This window comes from Acipenser ruthenus, chromosome 1 (genome assembly GCF_902713425.1).
Source record: "Acipenser ruthenus chromosome 1, fAciRut3.2 maternal haplotype, whole genome shotgun sequence".
NCBI lineage: Eukaryota > Metazoa > Chordata > Actinopteri > Acipenseriformes > Acipenseridae > Acipenser > Acipenser ruthenus.
The window spans coordinates 106,362,374-106,374,168 of record NC_081189.1 but is presented as its reverse complement, the minus strand read 5'-3'; the positions used below and the strand labels follow the sequence as shown (position 1 = coordinate 106,374,168).

The 11,795-nt window shown below is 37.4% G+C and overlaps 1 protein-coding gene across 4 annotated transcripts in view; it reads left to right on the top strand.

Annotated features, from left to right (window-relative positions):
- The first annotated feature begins 532 nt into the window (after positions 1-532).
- Positions 533-11,795, top strand: part of dok7b (docking protein 7b) — a 44,003-nt gene continuing 32,740 nt past the window's right edge. For all 4 annotated transcript variants that reach the window (XM_059033448.1, XM_059033440.1, XM_034034385.3 and 1 more), the window contains exons 1-4: positions 533-692; positions 823-868; positions 3,195-3,425; positions 5,616-5,816. In XM_059033448.1, the coding sequence (XP_058889431.1) occupies positions 639-692; positions 823-868; positions 3,195-3,425; positions 5,616-5,816 (532 nt within the window). In that variant the 5' untranslated portion in view covers positions 533-638. The remainder of the gene's footprint in view (positions 693-822; positions 869-3,194; positions 3,426-5,615; positions 5,817-11,795) is intronic.

Below are 11,795 nucleotides of genomic sequence, written 5' to 3'. Positions count from 1 at the left end.
CTGATCTCTTTTCTTGTGTAAAATGATCGTCTATGTTTCCTAGAAATACCATTAGCTCCACGTATTGCACTGTTAACAAAGGAAAATAACACAGTTGAAGTATTGGTGAAGTGTTTTTGCTTTATTTATTTTTTTTGATGATGAGCGCTGGGTTATTTCTGGGGGGATATACAACAATTATATGTTAGATGTTAAAAAAGTGACAAAGATATAAGTTGTAATAGAGTGACACGGCCATGACTAAAACTGGGCTGAGTATAATACTATATAGCTCAGTTATAGTCGCTTGTGTTACTGACCATTTTGTCTCTGTTAAGAGGTGATGAATAAAATGCATCATACAGTTGGGGGGGCAGTAACATACAGTTGGTGGGGTCTCCGTGTCACTTGTTTCAACAACTTAAAAATAATTATACTGCAACGGTGTAACAACTGTCTAAACATTGTAACACTTCACATTGTGGGGGGTAGACGGGACAGACCCATTTAATTACGGGGTGTGTTTCTGTCTGGGTGGAAGCCGTGTCTCTTTTCCTGTGAGTGCTGAAAGCTAATAAAGCTATGTCATTTTGAAAGTGACCCTGCAGTCAGGAGCAGGACAGAGCCGCGAGAGCAGCTGTTTGGAATCATGACTGAAGATGACGGATTCGGTTGTCGTGGAGGGACAAGTCAAATTGAGAGATGGAAAAAAGGTTAAAAAATATTCATTATTGTTGCTACTTTTTTTCAATATTTTGCACTTTATATGTTGGTGTGGCTTAGTGTCAATGCTTTTGTAAAGTTGTTGTTTTTTTTAAAAAACTATTTTTCTTTCACTTGCAGTGGAAGAGTAGGTGGGTCGCGCTCAGAAAACCCTCTCCTGTAGCAGGTATGTCACTAACTAACCAATTGTTCTATATGACAGAAGTTACTTCTAGATGTATTATGAGTCTAATGAAAGCAAACAGACATTTGGAAAAGCATAAGAACATGCAGCGTGTGCAATCATTTTGATAAGGGAATTTTTACTTTTTGTTCTGAATGAAAAATAAATTAGCACCGCAATTTGATGTGGAAAGTCGCTCCTTTTTATAATGTAGTTAGAATTAATTTCTAAAATGTTTCTGTGACCCTCAAAACGTAAAAAAATAATTGTTTGATGAGAGGAGACCTAGTATGCAGTCTACTTTCCAGCACGGTACATCTTAAATTTCATCCTACCCCCATTCAGAACTTTTAATACTGCAAGACGAGCGCATAGTTATAATTAAAACAGCCCTAAAATGTAACTTGTCGTTTGAAGTTAATGAAAAAAATGAGAATCATAATGAGCTGTCTAGTGGTTGAAAACATTCAGTGTCGAACAAGTAAACCGTTATTGAGGAAGCAAAAGACTGTCAACTAATTAGAGAGTGTATCTATTGGCTAAAATTATAAACATGATATGATCCATGGTCGTTTAAGAAATTCGAGAAGCAGGATAATTCTCTGGAGAATGGGATAAATCAGCAAAATACACTGTAACGTTTGTGTGAAAAAAGTTTTATTAAATGTGATACAATTATCATCTAGGGCAAAAAAGACTTGGTTGCTATAGGTTTTAGTAGTGCTTAACCACTAAAGCATATCAAAACAAATCAGGGTCAGTCTTATCTTTAATTTTCTACAGTTGCACATAATAGGATTGTTAAATAAAACTGTTTCTGTCAGATATTTTTTGCACTGTACGCATGGCATCAAGAGACAGAGAAGTGAATCTAATCCCAAATACTGCAAACTGTTAGGGCATATTTATTTATTCAGTTTATTAAATAAATAAATAAATAAATAAATAAATAAATAAATAAACATTTTCATTTATTTAAGTCGACATATCTGTACATTTTAAACTGCTTTCTTTTTAACTTAATACACAAATAAAGGCATAGCTTAAGTAAGTAAATAAACAGAAACAAATACTGATTTATATTTTGATATATTGGTGCGGTAATAAACTTTTGTTTAAAAAGTAAACCGATATTTAAATATGTTATACATTCGTTTTACAAAGTGAACTGGCATGAAAGCTGATGCCCATGTCTAATTTTCAGAGACATCCCAGGAGGTTACATAAGCCATTCAACAAATACATAGACCCTTACATAATCCAATACCAAGTGTTACTGAATTAAAGACAATAAGGCTAGATAAATAAGTATGCCTAAAATGCTTTTGATGTCAGTATGTCTCAATATATAAATATTGGCAAAAAATTCCTTCATCGCAGTTGCTTCTGACACCCTCGTTTTTTGTTTTTTTAACAAGGCTTCAGCTGCATGCATGGGGTACACAGTACTTGGAAGGTCCTGTTTTTACAGCTGTTTGGATTCACAGGTCTATGTTCTGTGAAAGAATAGTGTTTTGTCAGTTGCTCTTTGTGGTGCGTTAAAGTTGTGTTTTTCTTTAAACAAAAATATGAGACACTCTGTGGGTCAACGATGTTCTCATAGCAACACAACTTGTGCCTTTTAAAGACAGGATAACCAAAAGTATATAAAAAATGTTATAGCTATCTTTAAAAGTCTAAAATTAGAACTGCAAAGCCGTAATGTAGTTGGACTAGGAAGGTAAGCTTTCAGTCTGAACTTAAAAATTGCCACTGTTTCCCTATTGTCCTTGAGTGAAATGAACAGGAAATGTCATGTTTTGAGAGTGTGTTGCTGATAACTGGTGTAAAGACGAGCCAAATTAGAGTGTACTTATTGAAGGACAGGTGTTAACTGCTCTGAGACCATTGTTTTGGTCAACATTCTAATAATAATAATAATAATAATAATAATAATAATAATAATAATAATAATAATAATAATAATAATAATAATAATATGCAAAGGTTAAAACACTCACAAGCTTATAAAGTGTTTATAAAGTACACCTTGGGTGCTAAAAAGTATTAGGAATGTCTTTACACTAAAAAACAAACAAATGTTCAGTGATTTAATCAACTTGTAAAAAAAAGTTTTTGAAGATTGTAATGCATTAGAGGGAGTACGCTGGCCTCCTCTCGTAAACTTTCTTATGTTCTTAATTAAAAATGTTTATTACACTGGCAAAAAATTGTGCTTGACTTTGATAAAGTGGATTAACTCTGTTATGACAAGAGCCTCTTCATAAAGCATAATAAATAGAGACAGTGCTTCCCTGAATTAGTTCAATATCAACTGTGTTCCTTTCAGATTGTTTGTTATTGCTAGTATACAAAGACAAGTCAGACAAGACCAAAGGACACAAGGAGAGGAGCAGCGTGACTTTAGAGGATATCTGTGGCCTAGACCCTGGTCTCTCCTACGAAGGGATGAGTCACACGATGGCAATCATCTGCTTGACACAAGCAGTAATGCTGGGGTTCGAAAACAAGGAGACGATGTATGCCTGGGACATTCGCATCCGATACAGCCTGGGAGAAGGTAACCTTGACCGGAATTTACATGAATTCTGTGCTTACAAACTTAACGCACAAGGCGTACAACTGGTCAGTCACTGCCTTTTTACTGTTACAAAAGCCTTTCATTACATAGTGTTTGTTTTATCCTTTAATAGTGGTTTTAAGTAACTAACACATTTTCAAAACCAGCAGTAATAAAATAAATGGTACAAAAACAAACCCTCCATTTGGTTCCTCGTGCTCAGAAAAGCTGATTTTTTTAAATTGTGAATATTAAGTGCAAATTACAGTGTGTGTATTGAAACATTCATTGGTTCTGCTGTTATTTGCAACTCCACTTGCCAATCATTTTGTGTTGCCAGCCTGCCAAACCTGCCAAACCTTTTGGGTCTGATTTTATTTGTGTCTCGCTTGTGTTACTGACCATTTTGTCTCTGTTAAGAGGTGATGAATAAAATGCATGGGCTTTTTTACAGCACTGTCCCATTCCCTTTAGTTTTGCTAACATGCCAGAATCACATGCGCGGCCAGATTAACGCGTAGGCAAACTAGTCATGAGCCTAGGGCCCAAACTCAAGGGGGACCCAAAATGCTTATATGTTATTTATTTATTTATTTATTTATTTATTTTTTTTTTTTTTTTACATATACAGATTTGATTGGAAAAACTTCACTCACTGACATTCGAACCGAGGCATGTATCTCAAAATCAAACTCTTCTGACAGGTGTTATGCAGATTTCTGGAACATTACCCCATATAGTTATGTATCCCCACATTATTCCATGCTTGTTGTAGATGCAGTTTTTAAAAGATCGCTGAACGTGCACGTGTGATATTTTTGTGCCCAAGCCCCGTTGTGCTCTCCGTTGAGTTCTGCAGCTTGCAACAAACATTGTAAAAAAGACAAAACTAATTCTGTGATAAAATCAAATAGCACATTTAACACCACTGATTTTCTAGATATACGTATGTTCAGCCTCCTGGTTTGCTCAATACACAAAACCCTTGATTAAAGTTTCTTTTAAAACACATTTTCATTGTATTACATGTAAATACTGTTCAGAAACATCAACATCAATTTTTGAAAAAATGCAGCTGTGTCGGCATGGAATCATCAAGGGTACAGAATTCTATAGGGTACAGACACCTACCATATGAAACACCTAAACTTACTTGTATGCCAAAACAACTGGCGATTTCTCTGCTTTTGAGAAAAGGACATTTTCTTTAATGAAGCAAGTCAAAACCCACCCGATCAACAAAAAACACGGAGACATTATTGGCGATTTTGTGTACAGTAAACTGTAATGTATTTGACTACACAACAGTGTACAGGCATGTTTGGTTTTTACTATTTATTTTTGTGGACTATTGTTAGTGAACAAAAGTTTGAGCACCTTTCTATATGTTACCCTTTTCAACTTCATATGGTTTTCATTGTTTGTTTGAACTGTTACCTTTTTATTCAGTAAATCAGGAAAAGTCATTGTCGAACTGTGCTACAGGATTTAACGCAGGCTTCAGTTTTTTACGTTTTTATTCTGAAATGTATTTAGCATACCCCCTACAGTTTAATTTTCTGTCAGATTCATTCAGTTGTTCATAATAACTTCAAACTGAGAATTCTACCTGTTTGTAAAAGGGTGGAGAACTATATATACAGCCTTTATTAAATATAGATTTGGAATAATATGCACAGGTGTCCAAAAACCTCTATTATACATCCCAACATCTCCCTTCATGGACCTCTCTCTTCTATGAACGAATGTTTATTTCTGTTCCTCTTAGAGCTTTCAAACAAGTACTATTATGGGTACTTGTTTGAAAGTCATGGGCAGCAGTGTGGAGTAGTGGTTAGGGCTCTGGACTCTTGACCGGAGGGTCGTGGGTTCAATCCCAGGAGGGGGACACTGCTGCTGTATCCTTGAGCAAGGTACTTTACCTAGATTGCTCCAGTAAAAACCCAGCTGTATAAATGGGTAATTGTATGTAAAAAATAATGTGTTATCTTGTAACAATTGTAAGTCGCCCTGGATAAGGGCGTCTGCTAAGAAACAAATAATAATATTAGAATGGACTATCCGCAAAGCTTTTTCAGTTTTTGGAATAACTGATTCAATGCATTTGATGTCTAGTAGACTAATAGTGTTACTAGAAAGATGAGACTCATCTTTACTCCTCATTTAAATGTCCCTTCTGCTTTCTGCTAGTCCACAGATTTCATGTAGCAGTGTTACCTGGCACCAAGCTGGAGAGTGGACCTGCTACGCTGCATTTGTGTAATGACCTCTTGGTTCTTGTAAGAGACATCCCACCAACAATTATTGGACAGTGGAAACTCTCAGACCTCAGGCGATATGGAGCAGTTCCCAATGGATTTGTCTTTGAAGGTGGGACAAGATGTGGCTATTGTAAGTATTTCTTTTAAAAAGCATCTTCTGTGTCCATTGTTTGTGTGTCTATGCTGACAACCCTTGAATGAGTTGCTGATTCTTTTAAAAACACAAACATTTTTCTTGTAGACATTTTTTTGTTACAAACAGATACAGTATGTTGATGACAATAATAAACAGATTTTAGAAATCAGGTAAAACCACATGTTATATTGCAACTTAGTAAATGTGTTGTGGTGATGGAATGTATGAACATAGAAGCATATTGTTGATCAAGTGAAGTCAAATGATAGTGTGCCTTTGGTTCAAGGTGGGTAACACAAAATGAATCACCAAGGTTACATATGCAGAACTGACTTGTTTTCTGTTTATTTTATTGGAAAATGAATGATGTTGGTAAGCTGAGCCTTTTTGTGCTTAAACTTCAGCGGTTAACTCTTTAATAGTCTGAATTGCCAATGAAAACCTGTGGCTAGTGTTTAATGCACATTACAGACAAAGCGCCCGTTTTATATTATTTCTGTGGTAAGTAGGCTCTTCTATGACAAGAACCATTAATTTTAATATAAATGTTTGATGAGTGGTTACTTGGGTATGTGTAGATACTTGCTTTTCCATGATAATGAATTCATGAGGAACCGGATGAAAAAACGTATTAATACATTTTATAATTGCTTTTCCTATCCGCCTACACAGTATTAGTCATTTATTTATTATCTGTGCAGAAACAATACCCTAATTATGTCCATAATTATTTGTGCAGTTAACTGTTTGTGGTGATACGACATGCTGTCTTGTGTTTAACTTTTTGTTTGAATGGCACAGTTTGTGCCTTTAGTAACAGCAAAGAAAGGCTTCCTGCTAGTTCCATGCAACCTCCGATGTCATTAGAGTCCCCAAATGCAAAACATTATTCGTTTTCTTAGTTGACACATAAAAAGCAACACATAAAACAGTTTAGAATGTGATGAAGATATAACACACACAGGGTCACCTCATTTCCGATAGGTATGAGGGCATAGCTCAGTGTCCATTAGAGGCTTGTTTAGTTTTACTTCAGATACTTCCTGAGATTATAGCCTCTTGACAGACTCATGGTCGAAATTACTTGATCCCATTACAAATCAACTGAGACCCCAAACTGGTGTGATGTGTGGAGGTGTTTGCAGTTAGAGCTAAAGCTCAGTTAATCTGGACCACAGTTGGTACGGTTACAGAACCACGTAAACAATCACAGAGCAGATTCCAGGAGAGATGACACCTATGACATATATTCACAAGCACAGTTTCTATTGTACTAAAAATAGTACCACATAATACCCAAACCTATCTTCAAAACGACCTGGGATTAAGGTGTGTGTGTGTGTGTGTGTATGTGTGTGTGTGTGTATATATATATATATATATATATAATATATATAATATATATATATATAATAATAATAATAGTTTCCTTTCAATTCGAAGATGACCACCAACCAATACTTTTGGGATATGCCTGCCAGTAGGTATTCACTGAGCATTTTATGTCAGAGCTGCCGATAGGTCCCTCCGTGGCATGACGTCCTCGGTTCCCCCTGCCGAGGGAATAAGTAGTCGCTCCGCTGAGCTCACTTCCTCTTTTGCCTCTCACTATGGTAAGGTACGCTTCTGTGTCACTAACCTGGTGTGTTTTGAAAGAGCTCCTCTCAGTGGACTGCAGTTCCCTTGCATTCTTGCTGAGACCTGGTTTGCCGCTCTTGTGGAATCAGCGGCTCCATTTGAGTGTCTTTCTTCTTTCTTACGGCCTGCTTCGCTCCTGTCGCAGGCCGTCTTTTCTCGGCTGTCCGTCGTATGAGTGTGACTGACTGGTGTGGAGAACATCGTTCCTCCGCCGGGGCTCGGCTTGCCGCCCCCGTCATTAAGCAACAACAGCCAGTCAGCCGTGTGTCCTCCACCGGGGCTGTGTTCAAACCTGCCCCGTTGTCGAGTATATATTCAATTATTTTCTGTTTTATATTTGTAATTAATTTAGAACAATTTGTAGATTATATTTTTCACTTTGACATTATGGACTTTTTTTGTGTTGATCAGTGGCAATAACTCCTAATTTAAATCCATTTTGATTCCATGTTGTAACACAATAAAATGTGGAAAAGGGGAGTGAGTACTTTTGAAAGCCACTGTATGTATGTGTGTGTGTGTGTGTGTATATGTATATATATATATAATATATACACAGTGCCTTGCAAAAGTATTCAGACCCCTGACCAATTCTCTCGTATTACTGAATTACAAATGGTACATTGAAATTTCGTTCTGTTTGATATTTTATTTTAAAACACTGAAACTCAAAATCAATTATTGTAAGGTGACATTGGTTTTATGTTGGGAAATATTTTTAAGAAAAATAAAAAACTGAAATATCTTGCTTGCATAAATATTCAACCCTTGTGCTGTGGAAGCTCCCAGTTTACACCGATGAAAGAAATTGCCCTAAAGAGGACACAATTACCTTATCATTGGCCTCCACCTGTGAACCATTAAAGTTGCTGTCACATTTTCTGTATAAAAACCCCACTGTTGAAGGATCATTGGTCAGGCTGTGAATCTGAAGGAAAATGAAGACCAAATAGCATTCTACAGAAGTTAGAGATAAAGTAATACAAATGCATAGATTAGGGAAAGGGTACAATAGGAGGCCAGTGGTTAAAGAAAGGGGCTTGTAACCAGGAGGTCCCCGGTTCAAATCCCACCTCAGCCACTGACTCATTTGTGTGATCCTGAGCAAGTCACTTAACCTCCTTGTGCTCCGTCTTTCGGGTGAGACGTAATTGTAAGTGACTCAGCTGATGCATAGTTCATACACCCTAGTCTCTATAAGTCGCCTTGGATAAAGGCGTCTGCTAAATAAACAAATAATAATAATAATACCCAAGTGTTTGGATGTCCCAGTGAGCACAGTTGGATCAATAATCAGGAAGTTGAAGCTACATCACACCACCCAGGCACTGCCAAGAAAAGGCCGTCCCTCAAAACTCAGCGCTCAAACTTGTGAGTGAAGCCACAGAGAGGCCAACAATCACTTTGAAGGAGCTACAGGGTTCAGTGGCTGGGAGTGGAGTAATGGTGCACCAGTCAACCATATCAAGAGCTCTGCATAACACTGGCCTGTATGGGAGGGTGGCAAGAAAGAAGCCGTTACTCAAAAAGTACCATCTGAAAGCACGTCTGGAGTTTGCCAGAAAGCATGAGAGTGACCCAGCTGCGATGTGGGAAAAGGTTTTGTGGTCAGATGAGACCAAGATAGAGCTTTTTGGCCAAAACTCAAAGCGTTATGTGTGGCGCAAACCTAACACTGCCCATGCCTCAAGACACACCATCCCTATAGTGAAGTATGGTGGTGGCAGCATCATGCTGTGGGGATGCTTCTCATCAGCAGGGACTGGGCATCTTGTTAAAATTGAAGGAAGAATGGATGGAGCAAAATACAGGGAAATACTGCAAGAGAACCTGCTTCAGTCTGCTAAAAAACTGAAGCTTGGGAGGAAATTCACCTTTCAGCAGGACAATGATCCCAAGCACCAGGCCAAAGCAACTTTGGAGTGGCTCAAGAACAAAAAGGTGACTGTCCTACAGTGGCCCAGTCAAAGTCCTGATCTCAATCCCATTGAAAATCTGTGGCACTATTTGAAAATTGCGGTCCACAAGCGTCGTCCAACCAACCTGAACAACCTGGAGCAAATCTGCCAAGAAGAATGGGCCAAAATCACTCCGACACTGTGTGCAAAGCTGGTACATACTTACCTCAAAAGACTTAAAGCTGTTATTGCAGCGAAAGGTTGCTCTACCAAATATTAATGTGTGGGGGTTGAATACTTATGCAAGCAAGATATTTCAGTTTTTTATTTTTCTTAAAAATATTTCCCAACATAAAACCAATGTGACCTTACAATAATTGATTTTGAGTTTCAGTGTTTTAAAATAAAATATCAAACAGAACGAAATTTCAATGTACCATTTGTAATTCAGTAATATGAGAGAACTGGTCAGGGGCGTGAATACTTTTGCAAGGCACTGTATATAATATATGCGTGTGTGTGTGTAATAACATCTAGTTTTGTTATATTCTTGTGAGGTTGCTAATATCAATATGTGCCTGAAACTGGCCCATAAACAAATCGAAGCATCACTTCAAGCATTTATTGTGGCAGCACTGCTGTTATGAGTAACATGTTGTTGATCTCACTGTTTATGCACTTAATGAACAAGCCTCAGGTCTCTCATAAATAAGTACTTTAGTTTGCACAGTCCTTCATCGTCGGTCGTATGAAAATAAACTATTCCCACCCACTCCCAACAGCCAATAACTGTCCACTGTAGAATTGTACGTAAATAGAAACATAAATCCTAAGTCTATGGGTTGTCTGGGAGTTGCATGTGGGAAGCTGTATTCCTTACTTTTAGAAGTTTGATGTCAGGAGTTAAAATCAATGGAAAACATATTACTGCCCTTTTAAAATGTATATGTTTAATATGGTTAACCCTTTTTATGGTATAAGACTGAGCATGCTCAAACTCAAACCGAAACAAAGTCACACACACATTTGTGGGTTGACAACTTTTATTAAGAATGTATTAATGTTGCAACTTCTCGATGCAATCTGAAAGTGTCAAAATGAATGCATTGTTAAATTGTAATAGTGAGAAGTAAGTCCATCTCAAATATAAGCATTGTCCTTTTGATATAATGCTTGACCATAGTTTTAATTGTTGTCTGAAGTAATTATAGTTAAACATATATGTTAAATCTAATTAAGATGCAGATTTTCCAAGTTTCTCTGATGCAAAGTTTGCATGCTGACACACAAAAACAATGATGACAGAAACACATTTCCTAAACAGGGACATCAGCTGAAGGAACAGCACACAAAATAAATTGGATTCAAGAATGACAGTATTTCACAATTAAAACAGGGATCTAATAAAATAGATTCAATTTGGTTCCAATGTCCTTCACCATGAAAATAACCCTTAAGGTGGGGGAAGTATAATGCCATTAGATTGAATGTTTGGTTTGGCCACATTCAGGTGAGACTAATGTCTGCACACTGCATACCCTGCAGGGGATCATCATCATGTTTCCCAGATAATCGGCTTTCTTAATACCTACCACTTGTTTTGGGTTAACAGTACCTTCTGGCCAGTGAAGAGTAAACCCCGCCAACTTTTTTTTTTTTTTTTAAACACATAAGGTGTGAATTTCACTAGGTTACCCTGTTCATGGGGTGGGGAGGGGGGGGGGGTTTAGACCATTCCAACAGCAGTGCCCAAAGCAGTTGGGGATTTGGCAGCTATTAACAAGGGACGTGCACAATCTATAATTGAGCCTTTTAGTTAATAGTATTTTTATTAACGAATGGAAATATATCCCTGAATAAAATTTTAGTTTGAAACGTACACAATTTACCACAAGCCGCCCCCCCACAACAGAAATGTAAAAATACAGAACCATTGGCTTTACCTTTACGAGAAAGGAGAGCTGCATCTTTGCCATAATCCTCTATTTTCTTTAATGACATTTCAACTGATCTGAGAGCTATGAGGAAAAAATTGTTACATTCAGCAGCTACATGAGTATGTTTACATTCAGCAGCTACATGACGTGTTTAGTGTGTGCGCCACCAGTAATTTAGGGAGTTGAGAGCTGTGACAGAGTTCATCAAACGTGTTCTTGTTCTTGAATACCTGTTATTAAATGCAACAGTTAGGTCCAATACCGGATTTGTGCAGTTTATTTAAAGAAGAACTGCACGCATTGGAGGGATGTATTAAAATGTGTGTGTGTTTGGGCAGATGTAGGATTCGGATTTGGTGAACCGAATCCAAACCCTGCTCAAAAAGTAGGTATTCTGGCCGAATCCAAAACCGAATCCTGGGTTCGGTGCATCCCTCGTTCCATGTCACCAAATAAGTGGCCCTTGGTATTGATAGATGACTGTACTTCATACATAGCAA